We start from the raw sequence: 20,294 nt of genomic DNA on the forward strand, positions 1-20,294 counted from the left end.
ACCTTTATAACTGCATGCTTGGAATTTCAATTGAATGGCTAGCTAAGGACTTTGTTAGTGAATTGTGTGTTGCTGATAGTTTTAATGCAGTATTTCGGAGGTGTTATTGACCCTTTATTCAAGCTGCACCCATTCCTCCTAAAATTAATAGTCAGCTGTATAAATCTTGAGGAAAGGTCAGTCAGTATGTGGCATGCTGTCAGCTGAGGTCAGTTCTGGTGGAAAAAAGTCTAACTAGTCATGAAGGAAGGCAGATGGTTTAAAAATTCTAAAACACACATAAAGAGACTGCTTTCACTGAAGTTTCTACAGACACAAAGCTTCTGAAAATGTTATTTACCCTTTTTAATTGGGCTGGTTTAATATGCAACACCCTAGTTAGGTCTCATTATCAGGGCTTGTAATGCAAGCACATACCAAACTGTATCTCCCTATTGACAGATGTGGCACAGTTTAGAGAGCTGGATGAGCAGTGCTAGCTGAACTATTTTCGCTTGCTGAACTGAGCTCTCCTGGGGAGAAAGAAAAAAGGATATATCACAAGTTTCAGTTCTGTACGGTGTGTGTGTCTCATCCCTAATGTGTATTTCTTTTTCATAAGAGAACAACAGTAGACATTAAAATGTCAGTTGTCTATGAAACCATCCTCAATGGTTTCATGTTTAATTCTATGCTCTGAAATATTGGTTGTTAAGAAATCATTTTGAAAAATGATGAAAAGTGACTTGTTGGAAGCATGGTGATTGTATTTACTCTTCTGTCTATTCCACTACTGTTTTTCTAACTGCTGCTAACAATGACTTACCTTTAATTTCTTAACGTTAACTTTTTCATTTTATTAAAAGTAATGACAATGTATTTCAAGTATGATCTGCATCAGTGTTGCATTTACCAGGAAAGAGTGGTCTGGAGCTAAAGGAGGGTCTTATTATTCTGAAATCTGAATAATTTAACATCCTCTACAAAATAAATCCTGACAGTAATAAGAGTATGTCTTACTACTCAACAAGCAGACTTAGTACGGCAGCAGTTACAGAGCCAGGTTAAATTGATTCTTTTTAGGAGAACCATGAAAAAGAACAGCAAATCCTCTACTGATACTTATTTGATTTTCTTTCGGAGTCATGTAGTGTAGGGCTCCCACTTACTGTAGCTCACCAGAGTATAGCTAGATGGGATTATTGGGTGCTCACTGTTGAGTCCTTGAGATGTTCTTTGGTGTGGTCTGTCTTTCATGAGGTAACAAAGGAATTGATTGCCTTTACTGTTTGCCATTCTTGCCATATGCGTGGTTTATATTCCTGGTGGACTGGAAGTTCTGTTGCACAAATTTACCTCCTCTTTCATACTCCCAGGTAAGAGAGATATAAAGTCTATGTAAAGGCTGTCCTGCATTAGAGCGACTGTATTTTACTGTGGCTTAGAAGATGAAGACCATGCAGGGTGTATCTTAATTAAGCATTTCCATTTATTACGATACCTCTTAGAACAGAGTTTGTTACAAAATGTACAAGAAAGCATTTGTGCTCTTTGAGTATGGAAACAGCCGGCAAACATTTTCATCATAAACCTGTGCCTATTCTTTTACATAGTGAGGTTTGCACAATACTGTGTCCAACTACTAACATCCAGTGTCATTCCAAAATGTGACTGGCTGTGTAAGTCATTTGCAGGGATGTGTCGTTTCAGTGTACGCTCTGGGTGTGAAGGCTTGGGTTGAAGTAAGCCCATACTGCACCAGCAAACCGAATAAGGGTGTTAAAGTTCGAATTTGCTTTTTAATTTTTGTGTTAACATCCAGAATAAATATATTTTTGAATCTGCTCCTTGGGTAGAAGGTAGCACATACTTGATGCTCTCTCATGTGTACTTTAATGATTGCATAACCGCTAAGCAGTTATAGACACTGTATATTTTAAGTTTTTAATTTTAAAAATGTCATTTTGAATTGTATATCTTGCTTAGTTGCATGAAGTTTTTGTAGAAGGCCCCGTCTGCTATGCTTTTGTTGATCTTTTTGTACCATATAGATCACAATTCTTGCTGAGTAACAGGGTTTAAAGGTTAGTGAATTCCTCTGAAAATTGGATATACCTTGATCGTTCTTTTAATCACAATTAGGATTAAGGGCTTAGCTATTCTTGTGATGTAGGCTAAGGTATGCTTTTCTTCTTCAAGGCACTTTGCTAACAACCAATCAATCTTCACAGCAACTCTACTTTAGTGTCCCTAGTTTTTAGATGTGATAAAAGTGATAGGTTATATGATATACCCAAAGTCAGGAAGAAAGTAAGTTATTCTGAGGACTGGCACCAGTATTTCATGACTGACAATGTTGGACCATAATATTTTCCGTTGATTTGGCTCCAATTTTATGTGTCTCTTATTTTTAATTATACACAATACAGCATCTAAGGAACAGCACTACACAAGCTTCTTAGAGAACAATAGCTTTCTTCTGGTTTTGGTGAGCAACTGTTTAAAGGATTAAAGCACACTGAAAATACTTAGTTGAGTAGATTGCTGGTAAGTTTTACAGAAAAATTGTACTACTTAAAACAATCACTGGCATAACTAGAAGGTTAATAATCTCTAAAGTATTGCCCTGGTTTATAGATACTGCTTTTGGAGCAATAAATTTTAACCTTTGAACATGTGCTTCTGCAAATAAAATTCAGCCTTATTTTGTGTACTTAACAACTTCTGATTGGAAACACATAGCAACCTATAGCAAGCATGCTTTCAGCAAACTGGAACAGAAATGAGGCAGATCTTCAAAGTGGTCACTTATCTTCCTCAATAACTCTTCTACATGTAAACAAGATAAAACAGGTCGTTTTGCCAGATCCCCTTCTCTTTGAATGATGTTTAAATAATTTTAAAAAGAAAGAAGTTGTGTTCAGATATATTTCTTTCCTTAAAGTTCTTTCTTGAAGGACTTTTTTCTTTTTCCTTTTTAAAATTTTAATACAAAATTAAACTATATAATGGAAATGTGATTAAAATAGGTATCTATGAACTTGATCCTGCAAAACACTGGGGCCAGTGTTCTGCGCACTTAGCTAGAACTAGGTCCTAAATTATTGTATATCAGTACAAAAGACAAAGTTTCCCTCTGTATTCTTACCTTTTGAAAGTCTAAATCTGGAGATATTTATTGATTTTTTTCTCTAGTATGCAAGCATAATTCTGTTTAATTGGCCAATGTGAGGATGCTTTTCTCCTTGAACCTTTTTCAGGCTCTATTAAGTTAAATATATGTGTGTGTGTGTTAACTGTAGATAAAATATCTCTAGCATTTCCCTCTGTAGACAGAATAGTTGTTCTCTGTATTTCCAGTGGATTCCTCTTTTGGATGTATCCAATGGATATTTCTTTTGGGAGACCAGTGTTTTGATTTGCTCATCAATATGGATGATAAATCACTTTTATGCTCATGTGCTGTTTGTCATGTTCCACTTTTCATAATATGTGGAAATCAGTAGGAGTCTTTCTGTTACTGCACTTCAACTTGCAGTTTCTTCATCCCATTTGTATTACCTATGCCAAGCTTCAAACTGCTGCTGCCAGCAAATGCAGCAGCATTGTGAAAGGAAAGAGTGGAAATTTTACAATGTAGATATGTGTCTATTTAAAGTTGGAATTTTACTCTTATTTAGTAAGAGTCCTTCTCACAACCATGAAATGATAAATAAAATTAAGAAATAGTGAAAACTGCCAGCTCCCTGAACCATCCTGGTCTTACCATTCTCCTCTACTTTTTTAAGCTTTTTTTGCCATCACCCTGCTTTTAAATTTGATATTACAATTCAGTAACAGACTAATGAAAATCTGCAAGTTCACTGCTACAGTAGCTGATACCACATTGGAAAATGATTATGAAAAAAGACATTTATTTTAATGTTCTTTATATACAAAGTAATTTTACATTACCAACATTTTGATGACCTAATAGTACTATTTGTTATAATTAAGGAAAAAAACCAAGAATGTAGTGCCTAAATGACTTAATGCCCCTAAGTCTTATTTGCAAACAGTGACAGAGATATTTAGGAGGACACCTTGATGAAAATTAGTGAGGATAGGCATCCTAAATTTCTAAATTGTTTTTGACAATGAGGGTATAAATTCCCAAATCACTTGCATGCTTTAAAAATTTTCCCTTCGCAGACAAATTATGCACATGCAATTGTTAGTTATCTTAGGAAGTAAGTATCTGGATTATTCGTAAGTACTGATTTACCTACCAAATTCTGCTTAGTATGGAAGGGATCAGCACTTTGGGAATTGAGGCCCACTTAAAAAATGCTGAGAGCTTATATTTAAATGAAATATTTGTTTGCTTTGTCTTCTATTAATTTAGCTTCTCAGATTTTTTTAGTGTCACAATAGCTCTGAAAACTGGACCAAATTTAAAATTAGTTGAATGCAATTATTGCATCTTTATCCACAGGCTATGCTGTTTCATGAAATGTAGTAATTTTTAAAAATACCTACACTTTTAAAAAAGATTTCCCCCCCTTTGCTCTTTCTTTTAAGATACCAAATGAGTCTGACATGATTTTTCTTCTATCAAAAAATAACTTGGGCCAAGATTCAAAATTCCAGAATGCTTTTGAAACATTTGTGGTAAGATTGAAGAGTGCATGTTAATACCAGTGTATGGAGCATTGGAAATCATACCTGTCAAAACCAAAAAATTCCAAAAAGCTAAAAAAGCTCATCCCTGACCTTTGCCCTTAACATGTAGTGAGTGCAACCACCATGACCCAGGCTTTCCATCAAGTGGGCCAAAACACGTAAGCCAGGTTTTCATTTATAAAGATCCATGTGTAAAGTCCATGAGAGTTAGATCAGTACATGGAACCTGTGTGGAGATCAAAGGAGAAGGAATATACCCTTTACCTAGGGGCGAGGGACAGACAGAGCACTTGCGTACAGCTGCCGTTACTGCTCCAGCAATGTTGTATTGCCTGTGGCCCATTTTGTGCTTTTTTTTGTCTGCAGTGTACTGTAACAAGTGGCCATATCTGGTCCTCGGCTCTCTTCTCTCTCAGTGCCTACCCACCTGCTGCGTGGCTGGAGGGATGCTTGCCTTGTGGCATAGAGTCAGCATGGCATTCTCTTGCAGAGGCTCCCTGCAACTAGGACTCCTGGCACACAGCAGTTCCATTGCCCTTGGGAACTTGTGCTATCCTGCAGACCTGGCAGGTGGCTCCTGGTTTACTGTACTTGAAGCTTATGTGCACAAAACTGTGTCATGCTGGGGACTCCTGCAAAACAGCTACAGCTGTCCTCTCTCTTTCATACTGTAGTGCTCCATGTACTGGTAGTTTATAGTGTTCGTTATGCAGTAGCTCTTCAGGCAGCCTTACTGAGAGGCTACTACCTGCTGCAGGTTCCCGTTGTGCTGCAAACCATTCATGGGAAGTGGAGGTGGAGGAGGTGGAGGTGGGAATAAAGAACTGGGCATTTCCGAATGAGTCTGTTGGTCAGGAACTGGCATCGGGCTCACTGAGCCAGAGTCACTCTGCATAGAGCCAAGATTGCTGCCGTCAAAATGAGTCATTTTCTTCTTCATTAATTTTCTTTCTTTGGCTCTGCGATTCTGGAACCAGATTTTCACCTGCAAAGGAGCAGAGGAAAGTTTTTTTTCAGTTGCTAAGAGAGTGCAATGGGGTCCTATATGTATACAGTCAAGAGGCATAGGTAAAATCAATTGCATAAGGACCAGTGAGAAAGGCAATGGCAAGCTGAGACAACAGAGTTGTTTGCTTGTTTTTCATACAGGTAATCTTTCCTATTTGGTACTAAAATATTTATTGATAGTCTGAAAAAAATAGTTTTTTCAGTGTTAGTTTTATTTTTAGGACGTATTTCTTTATGGAATGGGATTTGATTTTATTTTTTTTTAACAAAATCTAACAGAACAGAATGTCCTGTGTCCTAGCAATGGCTAAAAGAATCTGAGAGTATCTTTACATTGCAAACTATATGCCCTAGTCAGAGCAAGTCAAAACATGTTACTGACCTATAAAATAAGGCACAAAAGCTTTCCTGTTTGAATGCTGCACATTAAGTAGTTAGCTCCAATGTGTAAGCCAATGGAAATACACTTCTGAACAGAATTTCACCAGTGCAGTACTCTTGGTACACAATGTTACTTCAAAATATTGTATAAGCAGTGCCTTAATAGCTAAGTGCCTTTTATTGCATTTGTAGATGGAGCCAGAATCAGCTGCTGCTTCCCGCAGAGTCCACTGCTTTACACCATAGTCATTGCTCTGTCACAGAAATGCAGTCATCTTTGGGAAGAAATGAAGCAACTATTAAAGAGTATATGGGTTTTGATTAGGATAGAACAAGTGAGGACATGAGTTGAAGTTGATGAGTACTGGTCAATTGAAAATACAGCAGAACTTGTTCAGGTGTGAAAGGGTGAATGTTCTATGGCAACTGAAATGTCTTTGGATGTAATCCCCAATGTTGGATTTAAAGCAGTGCATGCCAGCTAATTATCCTTGGAAGTGGCTCTGTATTATGTCTAGTCAGTGTAATAAGTCAAACTACCTCATTCAGATATGTTGTGTTTTCTTATTGGTGTTCAGATGGCAGAGGAAACACTTTTGTCACCATTTTCTATAACCCAAAGAAAAATCAAAGTTTTGCTGAGAAATACTGATTTGTTTAGTTGTCCTTTGCTAGAAGCTAGAAAGGGAAGGAGAATGATGACCAGAAAGGAGGGAAAACAGTAAGAGGTGCTAACATCTGTGGCACTAGGTTGTGTTTTAAAAGAAACACACTGGTGAAGTCCTATATGCAAAGCTTGCTGAAAATTTGAACTAGGTCTCTTAAGTCCCAGGCTATCATCTGAGATGTTTGGCAATTCATTTTGTTGTCTTAGTTTCTGGAATATCATTTCAGTACCAAATTATGTTCTATTAAACCAGTCTCAAATACTCTCAGATCTCTTGCATTCTGATTGTGCTGAGGTAATCTAGTTTCACCCATGCACTTGCCAAAATGCATGAAAAGATGAAACAGTCTAAAAACCAAACTAACATCTGTTTCAGGATTATCGTCTGGCTTCAGTGTTCTCACCTGCCTTTGACTTTTGTTCTGGCTTGTTATTAAACTAGTGATCCAGAGAGAATTTTAATAGGCACTTCGAGCTTGTATGCCAGTTATCAAATAACTACAAGTAAATACAGATCTGTAATGTTAGACTAAAAGCTACCATGGTCAGTTGCAACTGTCTGACTTGGTTTTTACCCATTGCCCTCCTTCCTTTCAGTATTTTTTTCTCCCGCCATTCAGTTGTTGTGCAGGTTACTCTTCCCCTGAAGTCTAATTTTCTCTCTTCTTTCTTGTTCTTGTCATCTCCTTTATTTCTGTATCCTTCCTATAATAGCAATGCTTCGCTTTGCGTTTTTCTTTTCTTCATTAGATATTACATCTTTCCTTCCTTGTTTAAACAATTGTTCTTTGTCCTTTTGTCTTGAGATATTCCTTCCAGTCTCCTGCATGGGGTTTTGGCATAGCCAGGAAAAAAGCTTTTCCAGAAAATCATTTCAGGCTTCAGGCTGAGTGCAGTGGAACTTGGGATAGGACAGTGTGTGTTCAGTCATATTCATACCATGGGGTGGTTTAATTTGTATGAAAGGGTAGTAGTGGGAGTATAGATCAGGTATTTCTTTCTTAATCTTACATTTTCAAAAGTGACTTCAGAGATGTAGGCTTTATGCACTGGAATTAGTTTCATTCATGACATATTGATGATGATGATGATGATGATGAGCAAATACTGGCAAAAACTGTTGCCATGTTTCCCCAATATATGTCAAAGAAATGTATCATGTCTTTTTTGTATCACCACTTCAAATATAGTAACAAAACGTTTTATCAGGTTATCACTGAACTAGGAAGTTTCAAGAAAATATTATTGGTTGCTTACAGAAGCAGGGTCATAATTTTTAAATTCAGCATAATGAAGTCAAGTTATTAAGGTTTTAACAGCCAGCAAAAAGACAGTGTGTTTTTTATACCTGGTTGAAATAATTTTAGTTTTCAATAATTAAATACTTGTATTCAACAGCAGATTGAGAAATATTTGCAAAAAGGGTATTCACTTTTCTATTTCTGTAAGGTCTTTCAGTGTGTGCTGTGTAAAACAAGTTCAAGTTTGATGAACAGTGCTACAACTAGGTGGACTATCCCTGCTCAGTAGAGTCCATAAAAAAATGGTGAATCAGTCTTAAACTTCAATAACTGATGCTGAATAATAACTGACTGAGAAAAAGGTTCTGTGATGGTTTGCAAATAGAAAAGGCAGTGAATGAGCATATTGTGTCCTGAAATCTATTCAAGGAGATCCTTCAGTAAAGCTTTTAATTTTCTGTTTCACTGCTTACTTAGTGTACTGCATCAAGAAACTCCCAAGTAAGATGGGACCGAACATATGCCCAGCCAATGTTGTGAGTATCTCTGTGGGAGATCTAGCTCGGCATCTTATCTTGGTGGTTTGCATGAGCCAGCTGAAGTGCTTGAGAGCCAGAGGCCATGTACCTGCTTTGCTTTGGGAGGGGGTGGCACAGGCGTTGCAATTGCATGATTGAAAAACACAGCACAGAGTGGTTCCAGAGCAAATTGTGTAAGTCTTTTGACCAGAAAAGATTGTGTTTTGATTTATGTTGTAGGTATAGAAGTGGAATTTGGAGGGGGTAGGAGGAAATAGGGGCAGGAGAAAGGAGTAGCAAGTATGTAGGAAATCTTTAACAAAGATAAAAGGCAGCCAAAGGAACAAATACCTTCAAGTGTCCTGAACATACTTGAGCTCATCACTTCCATCCTCTGCTAAGATTGACCTTGTTGAAATCGGTTATAGAGTTCCCATTGACTTCAGCAGAATCAGGACTTCCGCTTTAGACATTTCAGCAAAAATTTCTCTCTGCTACCACTACTCCGGTAAAACTGAGAGAACTTCAGGCAGGATTTTGTTGATATTTTTAAACTCTTGTTTCTCAGAACAGGACTGTGTGTAAGACTGGTGTTTGCTTTTTCGGTGTTGCATGGCTGCCTGATGAGAGCTGAAGTGGTGCTGATGGCATATTTAGAACTGAGTGCAAACAAGGCTGTCAGGCCATTCAGCTGGATAGTTTGAGTTCCTACACTGCAAAGGGAACCCAGTCGCATTGTTTGGTTATTAGAGGCATTAGCGTTTTTGTGTTCTTAACCAGTACGGTTATCTCCTCATCAGCAATAATAAATTCAAAGGAAATCCTGAATGGGTGATCCATACTCTACCTGTCTCTCGGAAAGTCTTAGGTTTGCAGCAAGTTCAGACTTCCTCCTGATTGTAATGTATCTGTTGTAATGAAATTCCTTCTCTAATTCTAATCTCTGATGATCTGTGTAAACCACTCGGTACTTCTCTCTTGTTCTTGTTTTACCTGTTTTGAAAGAAGAACACATTGCTTCAAGCTAGAATTTTTTAACTTTAGTAACACAAAATATCTGGCTTTACATTTGAAAATATGTTTGTGGGTATTTTAGGCCTGATTCTCTATGCACTTACCTAGAGCAACTCCCTTGACTCAGTCTTGATTTACAACACAAGAGGTTCATACCGTCAGATTTTGGGTTTACTCCTTAGCAAATAGACGATAAACTGCTTCTCATATTCTTTATCACCCTTGTGTTATCATTTGGGAAAGGGAAGGCCTTCTTGTTAAGACCAAGGAGCCAGGAAACCTGGGTTCTGTTCCCAACTCTGATGCAAGCTTCCTGCCTGGTGTTGAATTGGTCTTGTTTCTCTGTCCCTAAAGCTGATACACTGCTATCTGCTTCAGAGGGGAATTGTGAATGATATTTTACTGCACAGAAAATACTGAGAGCTTCCAAAGTTCCTCACTTCTTGTTGCTAGAAAAATTAACACAATATTGTGATTGTTACTGCAATGTGGAAGTTGTGTTTTTCTTTCAAGTCTGGCACAGTCTATCCGCTACTTGATAATAGCCCAGGGAATAGTAACATAGATTTTCAGATGACAGTTAATAATAAAGAGAAAAGGAAAGCAACAGTACTTTACAAAGGACACTGAACAATGGTAGAACTACAGCATCTGTTCTTTTGCAAGCAGCACTGCTGCATCCTTTCAGCTGTAGGTACAGCTGACTGAAGCAGACATGGCTCAGCAGTATCTGGGTCGTTAAAAGGTAATGGCAAATGACATGAGCCAGTGAACACAGATACAAGGAGCTGAAATTTTATGGATTCCATTCAGGATAATTTCTGAGGACAGAATGTGTTGGCAGTAGTGAAAGAGAATTGAGAATGGGAAAGGCTACTGATGCTTCCTTTCTTATCCACCATTCCTGTGTTGTTAATGTTCATATTAGGCAATGAATATATGGGAGATGAACACCTGCTCAAAATCAAGGCCCCTGAGCCCTAGCCTAAGGTCTTCCTACGTTTTTGAAAGATTGTATCGTTGTGTTAAGACTAGTGTTAGCATGTTCGCTAACTAGTCTTGCCATTTTTTTTGTGCTGCTTTGTCTGTCTATATTCTTCAGATGTATATATTTAGACTGTAAATTGTCTGGGACAGGGAATGTATTTTTAGTTGGTATTTTTTTGCAGTGCGTTCCACTGTAGTACTGTGGGTTATGAATCTTTGTGTCCTTAGTGGTCACTATAGTAGAACAGCCCCCTTAGATTCAGGTTCTCTTGATGCATAAAACTTGAGGTGTATTGTGGCTTGCTGCATGTAGCAGTCTGCTATTGCTGCATATGTAGCTTAGCTTCATACAACAGCGCATGTTTTCTTACAGAACTCTTCAAAAAACAGGTTCCCCAAACTCATAATATTTGCACTCCTAATAAGAGCAGTTAACTTTGAATAGAGAGGACTGAAGTAGATTTTCAGGCATTGAGTTGGTAAAATTTCAGTCTCCTCAGCACACCGCCCATAGCAACCAGCTTCCCCCCCCTGCAGGAGAGAATAGCTGGAGGTTTCATGTATCAGTGGTGTCAAAGGCCTGATGTCTTCCCAGCCCCTCCTTCCAACTCCCCTTGCTTTTGAAGTTTAAGTAGCACCCAAAAATCAGAATTCAGGGTACAGAACTAAAGCAGAATCTTGAAGTACTTTACCCCTTAATTCATAATTTGGTTTCACGAGTTAATGTTTTTTCCCCAGTCTGTGGAGGGAGATGTGATGTCTCTTTGTTTTAATAGCTGAACATATTTAAAGTTAACATTGCCTTCCACTTGCTGTATACGCTGTATGGTAATCGCTCAAGAGCTGTATCACTTTTTTTCTCTTCCAGCATTTGATAGTCAGTACTTTGCTACCTGTAAGAATTTTTGGCTCACCAAAGTATTGTTCGTATTAGTGTGTTCTTCAGGCTCTGATCCTTTTTGTACTATTCATATAGATCCTAGATACAGAGTTGTTTAGCACTGGAAGTCCTGGTCAGTGCAATGCTGTAAACAAATGTCGTTACACCTCTGGTTCTGGATAATAACTGGTTTGCCCTACATCACAGTGTTTCTGAAGGACTGTTCCCAGGCTTGTGGAACAAGGTCTACATCAGAATTTGATCCTTTAGCTTCCATGCTTCATGGTGTTCAACCCTCAGAAAACATAATTGAGTTTACAATGCTACAGGCATTTTCCAACTGTCTTGAGGCCGTCAGCCTGTTTACTTGGAATATTTCAGTAGGGAAAATAGGTGTGTGCATGTGTGTGTTTCTTCCTTACGCTGGGGTTCCTGCTCAACCCATGCAGCCAAAACCACTTTGGTATAAATCTGTTAACTTCCCTGTGAAGGTTCTGCTGTGCTGTGCTTGGCTGGGGTACATACACAGGACATTCTCATTTCAGTAGCATTTCTGTCATTGTGAAACTGTAGTGAAAGCAAAATTAGCCCAATTACGTTTACACTGATAATCAAGTGAAAAGTGCTGTTAATTTTGAAACATTATGGTAAGAATTTTAGAGTCTTTAAAGAACAGCAGTTATTCAGTTCAGTCCACATAACTACTAGGACATTTGTTTTCATTCATTCGAAGTGTAAATTGTTTGTTTAACATATGGTCACCTGTGGTGCTTTAATGTCTCACTTGATATTTTTTAACTTTTGATCTCTCTAGCTGGTGGTTTGGTTAGTTTTTTTTCCTCTTTAAATGAGAATTTGGGGTCATTCTATGGGACAAAATGTTTAAAATGTTTCCTTAGTCTCCTTTGTATTGTTAAGATGGAGTACACAACAGAGCAACAAGGTGATCTTATCTTGAACTCTGTTCTCATTCAGAAGCCATAGACAAATATCAAATGTTCTTCTGTTGCCAAAACAAGGTGGTAAACTTTGAGATAAACCTTCCAGTTTCTGGTTTTAAGAGCTTAAACCCTTATTATCTGAGTAGGAGAAGGTTGGGTTTTTTCTTTTTAAACTGAAGAAGTTAAATGTATGTGGAAAACAGCACTTTCTCCAATAAAATCTTTTATTTTCATATGACTAGCTTTCAGTTTGGTTTTAGGAGGAATGATAATATCTTGTTTCTTTTTGAAGGAAGATTGGAAGCTTTCACATCTAATTTCTTTCTTTAAGTTAAGCGAATAGTTTAAAATGTAGAAAAGCAAAAGGAGAACATTTCCTTCCTAAAAGTCAACAGCTATCTGAGAAAAATTCTCTATGATTTGTGACATAAATCTTGTCTTTAATAATTTGATTTTTTGTGTAGAGTAATACCCACTGTGAGAGACAATAGACAATGGGAGCTGAGATCTGCCAGGGTCTTCTGAGAGGATACTTTTAGTTCTGGCAGAGTCATGTTTTAGTCTGTTTGGCCTTTACCCAGACTCTCATTGATGTCAGTGAGAGTCTTCCTAATGCCTTTGTTGGATGCTGGGTTGGAATTAGTCTGCATATGGCATTTCCTTTCAAAGGCAAAGTACACTTTTCTTTTATTTGCCAAAGTTAACAAACAGCAGCAACAAAACCTATCGCTAAACAGTTTGGGACCTTAGCATCTGAAATCCATCTATTAGATGGAAAAGATCCACTCCACTGCATTCTGAGCCAAATCTTGCAGACCTTCTGCTGGTTTTGTTTAGAGTGATGAACTTTATTTCAAGGAGAAGTATTACCTGAGTAAAATTTGAGGTAGGACTAATACATTCACTGGAGAGACAGCAGAAGGATGTTCTTTACTTCTCAGACTTCTTTAGGACATAATGGCAGAATTTAATGATGCAATGATAGAAGTTAATATTTTAATCCAATTCTTTAGTCAAATCCTGCAAATTTTACTCACTTAGGTGATGAAATTACCAACATTTAACTTTCCACAATCTTAATTAATCTATTGTTAGTGACAGTTTATAATTTTAATCAGCAATATAGTGTCAGTTTTATTGGAAATGTGTTCTGTCATGGACAGTTATGCTATGGAATTGCAAGTGGTTGGAGAGGTTGTTAGTAGTTGGGTGGAAGAAAAATGAAACAAAAGAGCTTTGAAGCAACTACCTTTTCAGTATGACTGCCTCTTTGTTGGGTGAGTGGATTTCCTGGTTTTAATAAGCTATTTAAGAACAGCAAGTTTTGTCAAAAACTTTTGCAAGTAGTGATTATTGAAGAGTGGCTTTGGAGTAACAAGAAATAAGACATTTTGCATTTAGAAAACTTTTCATGAGATACAGTTTAACAATACTGTTCCATCACATCCACTCCAACAATTTTTGTGACTGGCGGAGTTTTGAGTTGGGGGAAGGGAACAGCTTTCCCATTGGTCATAAAATTCACAGAGTATTTCTTCTGAAGACAATAAAGCTAGGAGAAGGCCTCTTTATTTGCTGTGAAAATCATCACCCTTTCCGGCAATATAACTCCTGAAGAAAAGAAGGAGAAGGAAGAGACAAGACTGCATATCAAAGCAAAGTGAAGTGTTAAAAGGGTCTGTTGCCTCAATATGACAGATAGGCCTCAAAACCTCAGACAATGTAGCCCAGGAAAGGAAAAAAAAACCCCTCCACTATCAGACCTCACAACTAGTTTACAAAGCAAAATAAATTAGCATTAGAACTAGCCCTGGCCCCTTTTTCAGTGCCTCTTCGCTTAACTTTTAAGGAATATTTTTCATCTACTGAAATTGGCATTGTTCATAAAATCCAGAAGCTACCTAATTTAGACAGAAGATGTCATAGTATAGAATAGTGTTGGATTACTTACAAAACATTGTAATCTGGATTCCATAGTCTGACATTGTTTCAGAGGAAGTTAAGATCTGTACTTGATGATTGAAAGTTAGCTTAAGTCAGCTTGAAATGTATAACATCTTTCTGGCCTGAAGATATGCTTAGTTCAAATCTGCATCTTTATGTCAGTTTAGTATTAAGAAAGAGATTAGTGTTAGTTTTTGACCTTATAAAAATATGGACTGCCAGAGATCAGGCATCAGAGTTTTGTTTTGGGACTAGCTCGAAATATTCATGCACTTTAAAAGTGTAGGAAAAGAAAGGGGCAAATTCTCCCTTGTGTAATTTCACTGATTTAATTGAAGTTGTGAAGAAAAAGTAATTTTAAATAAGTCTTGAAGATGGACATTGTGCTGCACATGATGTTCTGTAAAGTTAAATTAAAAAAAAAACACCACAGAACACACACTGCCATTGTATTAGAAAATGTTACATGGATCCAATCCTGTATAATGTGAGTAATAATATTCCTGCCAGAAGTCTTGGTGCGATGAGTAGGACTATTCATTATTGCAGAGTTGGATGCATAAAGGTTTGTGAAACATGGTGAAATTCCATGTTCGTACTTTCTGCTGGGTCTTGATCATTTGTTCTTGTTACACATGTTCAGATGACTCATGCTGAAAAGAACAGAATAGGATCATAGAATTGGAACCTTTCAACAGACTTGAAGAATTTTCCCTTCTGTTCTGTTGACTTTGATTTAAAATGGTAATGTTTTCAATTTTGTATATGTTCTGCTATTCTGTAATAAAGCCTACTGGCCAAATTCTGTCCTTCACTTTGCTAGTGTAAACTTTTAATCTTCATCGTACAGAAGTAACTGAATCCAAAGCAGAGTCCTTTTTATCACCTTTAAACAATGATTGGACAGACTGCCCTACATGCATTTTGTCTGGCAGAAGGACCCAACCTGCAGAAAATGTAGGTGGATTTCTAAATGGTAAGATCGGGGGAAATCTCATTGCCAATGACTGTATAGACTAAAAAGCAAGAGATTTTTTCCAAGTGTTGTATGTTCTTTAGGCATTCAACATTTTGCAGGAATGGCTTCTTAAGAGGCTTGTTTCTCTTCCTTAGATTTGAGGGATTATAACTTTTTCCTTCAGAGACTTGATGTTATACATTTACAGTGCATTTGGTAATGATGCTATCAACACCTGTCATTGTCAGTATCAGAAAAAACTGTCTTTATGTCTTCAGAGTAAATTATTATTGAACAAGAATGATAAAAGAGTTGTCATATATTGGAAGAGTCTCTGTTCATAGTTTACCTGTGTTTCAAGATTTGTTCCCTCCCTGTTTTATGCTAACGTAAGTGCAGATCTTAAGATGTACTTTCAGCTTTGTGAGCAAATTCTCGTTGCTGCTAGAACTACCAGTTAACTGTTCAAACGCAGAGTTTTACCATAGATGTATGTTGTTTTCTCACGAAGGCAAAAAGTAAAGTCTACTCCTGTCTGAGTGACTGCATATCTCCACAAAAATACCGAAATCAACAGGAGGAGATTTGTAACTTGTTCTACAGTGGTTTTATTCTACTTTCCATCAAAGAATTTGCCTGTAACTATGCTTTGTATATGTGTGGAATTACCACCTCAAATCTCTAGTGTCATGGCTTTGTTCTGTTCTCTGTTACAATTGCTAGTTGTCTTGGCTTTGCTCACCCTTCTGAAGTGTGGGGTTAGGAGAGGGGACCGGAGCAGATAAGGGTTAGAGAAGGGTCTTTTTCAATCAGTGTTCTTGGTTGAAAATACTAAGTAGTCAGTGTTTCAGCTTTCAAGTGTTCCAAGTCAAAACACATTTGCTTTCTTCTGTATCCTGAACACCCTCAAGAATGCAGTGACTAGGCATTGGATCCTATGTGCACTGCATTTACTATCAAGCCCCAAGTCCCTCCAGTTCCAAAGCTGCAGGGAGAGACATTCAGACATCCTTCAACCAGAGAATGATGGATGAAAGCCTTAGTAGGTCTTTTCTGTGGGAAATGCATTCCAGTAACACTAAACCAGTATGATAGTCTCACATTAATTACTGAGATCTTCCAGTGGCTTCAAGTAGCATAACCTCATAAACTTCACATTACACTAGTTGAAGACATGGGTTTATGTTGGATGTTGTTTTTGAAGTTACAGAGTGAGACTTGAAATAATTTCTTCTTTTGTTCCAGGTTAGTTGTGTACATAACAGAGTATCAAAACACCTGTAGGGCATGAGGCAGTGGTAGAAATTTCAATAAAGTGTTTTGTTTGTCATCTGTCAGGTCATGAGGCCACAAAACACCTATAATAGAAGCTAATCGTGAAATCTCTGGAGATGGAGATGTCATTGATTCTGGGCCTTGTTTCTGTAGCTGTTACAAATCAGACTACTCAATGTAAGTAAACCTTTGGAGAGAATCTCTCCTGATCTTAAAAGGATAAGATTACAGGCACATTTCTTGCACACTTTCAAGAATATCTTGCAAAAACCACTTGCCTTAATAATTATTGTTTCCATAGTGAGATAATATTATTATTGGTAATTAGCATTTTGCAACAAGTAATGAACAAAGAATAAAATTAATTTGTCTATTTTCTATTCTGATCAATCCAGGTAAGTCTGAGCCTCAGTTTTTCCATCTTTAAGAATAGTGGCTCATATCTATTTCATGGGGAATAAGGAAAGCTAATAAATAATAGATGTGATTCCTTCACTCTTGCCTACACAAAACCTCTGCTGAAATTCCTAAAGGTTTTGCAAAGAGACAGAAGGGTATTACTCAATGTATGCATACAGCTTTAAAGATGTAAAAAGCAATGGATTCCATGTAAGAAAATGCTGAGGATTTTGATCATGACCCAGCAAAACAGCATTGGTACTTGCAGTTAGCCTAGTCACGCATTTGAAGTCACTTGGAACACTTGCATGCTCAGGACCAAACTCACTTAAGTGCTTTGCTAGATCTGACATTGCTGTTAGGGTAAATTTTTAAAAATTATTTTATTTTTGGGAAAACGAGGAAAACCAAAAGTTCCCTTGCTTTTAAACAGAGGAGAAGGAGTGAATGAAGAAAAAGGAACCACTTCCAATGAAACAGATCTATTGGCACTGAATATTCCTGGCCTAGCAAAAAAAAAAATAAGAGAGGAAGAATCAGCAGGGGGATTACTTATCTGGATTTTTCCCTAAAGCACAAGCCAGTACCTATTAGATGAATAGATAGGCTCCCACTAACTTCCAAGGGTCTTACATTGGCCTATGGGCATGTGGGAGGAGATGATCCTATGACATGCTGATTTCTTAAAATCTCCTTGAGATGAAGATGCTTAATGTCTTCTTGGACCATTCCAGAATGGAGAGACTCCCAACACCTCCTGTGAATACTCTGATCCTTGCAGGCTTGAAATTTGGAAAGTTAGAAAGCCCTAAGCATGCTTCTTAAGCAGGCAGTTAGAATGTGGTATTGTCTATTATATCTATCTATCTATCTATCTATCTATCTATCTATCTATCTATCTATCTATCTATCTATCTGTCTCACAGTGTCCCCCCTATAAAAGGGACAGCACAGACAAATCAAATCAGTTATTTCAGTCAGAGAGGCTGCAATTTAAGTCCACAGAAGCAAAAGGCAGGTAGGTAAAGAAGACATGAGTAGTAGTGATTTTTTGAGCAAGTATTCTGCCATCTGTAAATTATATAGTTTGTGAGGAATTTCACTGCCCTCGTAAGGACTACTCAAAAGTAAGCTGTAAGTTTTTTCAAGACTGGCCCTTTTGTTTTTTCTTAGATAGTATACAGTGAAGAATAAATATGATTTTTAAAATACAAACTTTTTTTTTTTGGCCAAAATTCTTATTCACCCAACCTACTCTGATTGTCCTGTTGACTTCTATGGACTCTCTATGAACTAAAGTTGTGTTCAGCAGGAATGAGGATGACTCCATCTGTCTATATTAATTAGATGTATTATTTTAATACAGACAATTTTTCTATGTAGTTGCTTTCATTTTTCTAAATGTTTTAAGTAATTACTTTTCTATCGGAGATTGATTCAGTACTTGCTTTGAAAACTGTTATTTACAGGCATGTGTGGAACAGAGCTGGGATGGGAGGAAGGGCTGAAAGGAAAGGAACCTTCCTGGGATGTAATATTGAAATACTGTGAGCATCTCTTTAGGGGAGGTATTGAGCATCCTTAATTTCTACTGATCTCAGTGCATGTCAAAGCTCCTCAGCACCTCGGAGGATCAGATACTTTTATATAGCAGATTGTGCCTCTCTTCAGGCAGTTTTCCCTCTTTCTTTTCCTTCTTCACTTTCTTGTTTTATAATTTTTTTTTCTATTCATACAAGGTACAGATTTTTGTTTTAAGGATGCTCAATATATTTTTTTTCTATTGTTCCTCATTGCAATCAAACAGAACCTGTTCCTCATGCTTCATGACTTATTTTTACAGGTTAAATATGATTGAAAAATTGTTTTGTACTCCTCAACTATTATGCATCAGAGACTGATCTGTTGCTGTATTAACTGATTTTGTTACCATGGATCTTTGTATTCCTGCATATTCTGAGAGCTACTACTACAAAGTGAAGCAAGCCTTTCCTTATCATTCCTGTTTTTAAAGCATTGACTCATTGTTTGATCTTTCAGATCTTGTTTCATTTCAGTGTTCTGAGGTTTACAGAGGTTGTTTCTAATACAAAACCTTATTTCCAACCCCCTACTATATATATTTTACTTGAACTTTTCATATGTACTCTAAAACATGAGGAAAATAAGCACAGTATAGGTGGTGGTGAAATATGATACTTTCATCACAATCTCTTTCTGTAGACATGCTGCTTCATTCCAATCTATAGGACTCCTATTAAAAGCAATTATTTGATATCACAAATTTTTTTAACATATCTGAAGTGAAAATACTTCACTGTCAAAGGACATTGCTTTTCATTTGGCTCAGCATTAAAGGTCAAGAAGGAAAAATAAGATGTAGTCAGCTGATCAAAACCAGCGTCCAATAATCGAACCAACATTTAACTGCTAGCAAGAGGATCCTTCAGAGCAATTAGGATCTTTCTTTGTTAAACTGTATGCTTCCCTCTAAGCAGGGAACCTGACAAAAAAAAAAAAACCAACAATGCAAAAAAAGTAGAATTTCTTCTCGGCATAAAACCTCAGTGCCCTCATACCTGTAGAAGTAGATTGCACCGTTTTCCTCATCCATTCGTAAGAGCTGTGCCTTTGGCTGTTGGGAGAGATTTGCTGTGTATTAATTGTATCTACAGGAGGTAACCCCCCAGATCCAGCAGGATGGAGGGAGCTGTAATCAGCAGAACTGTAGGAGACCTGTCCAGGAGACGAGCCATTGATCTGTGCAGCAGCAACCGTGCCGGAAGGTCCTGGGCCGTAAGCGTTCCAGTCCTCCCTCTGTGGGCCATAGGGCGATCCCCAGGTTCCTGCAGGCTGTCCATGGGTGTCCAGAGTTGGCACAGGATGATATCCCATGTAATCTGAATAGGGTGGAGTAGACACAAAGTTTTGCACTGGCAGGTTGTTGCTGCTGCACCTTGCAGATCCTGGATACATGCTGGTTTCTTTATCCAAAAGATAACTCACATACATGATGCTCACAGCCTGGCTTTGTCTTGCTGGGACATCCTGCTCCTCACAGTGTTTGTTTGATCTCTCTTCCCCTCCTCTTTCTTTCTCTCTCTTTTCTAGCCCTGACTGGCTCTATAAATGACTCATGCTAGCCCTGATGTCCCTTTACTACACATGATTAACAATGGTTTTACCAGGTGCTGGTGGTAACAGTTTACTAAGGTCCTGCCTGATGTCACAGATAACTGCCTGCCCCAAAATTACATTTGCATTCAAATGAAGGGCTGACCATGCAGGCAACCCCACCTTGCTGCTAGTTCTAGTGCTTCCTTTCTCACAGATCCTTTATGTATTACCATCCCGGTTCTATACTTTTTGAATGTAGTTTGAAATCTTGTAGTCTTCAAGCAGAGTTGCATACATAGTTAACCAATAACTGTTCAGGCAGT

At 37.7% G+C, this 20,294-nt stretch overlaps 1 protein-coding gene across 1 annotated transcript; it reads right to left on the reverse strand.

Moving 5' to 3' along the window:
• Window positions 1-5,371: 5,371 nt before the first annotated feature.
• On the reverse strand, window positions 5,372-19,866 carry LOC141927737 (homeobox protein CDX-1-like). Its single transcript, XM_074834989.1, has 3 exons — window positions 19,434-19,866; window positions 9,304-9,449; window positions 5,372-5,626 (listed from the first exon to the last, which is right to left on the reverse strand). Exons 1-3 carry the CDS (start codon window positions 19,864-19,866, stop codon window positions 5,372-5,374), a joined length of 834 nt encoding a protein of 277 aa, XP_074691090.1.
• Between the last annotated feature and the right edge of the window lie 428 nt (window positions 19,867-20,294).

The sequence above is a fragment of the Strix aluco genome, chromosome 10 (assembly GCF_031877795.1).
Source record: "Strix aluco isolate bStrAlu1 chromosome 10, bStrAlu1.hap1, whole genome shotgun sequence".
Classification (NCBI taxonomy): domain Eukaryota; kingdom Metazoa; phylum Chordata; class Aves; order Strigiformes; family Strigidae; genus Strix; species Strix aluco.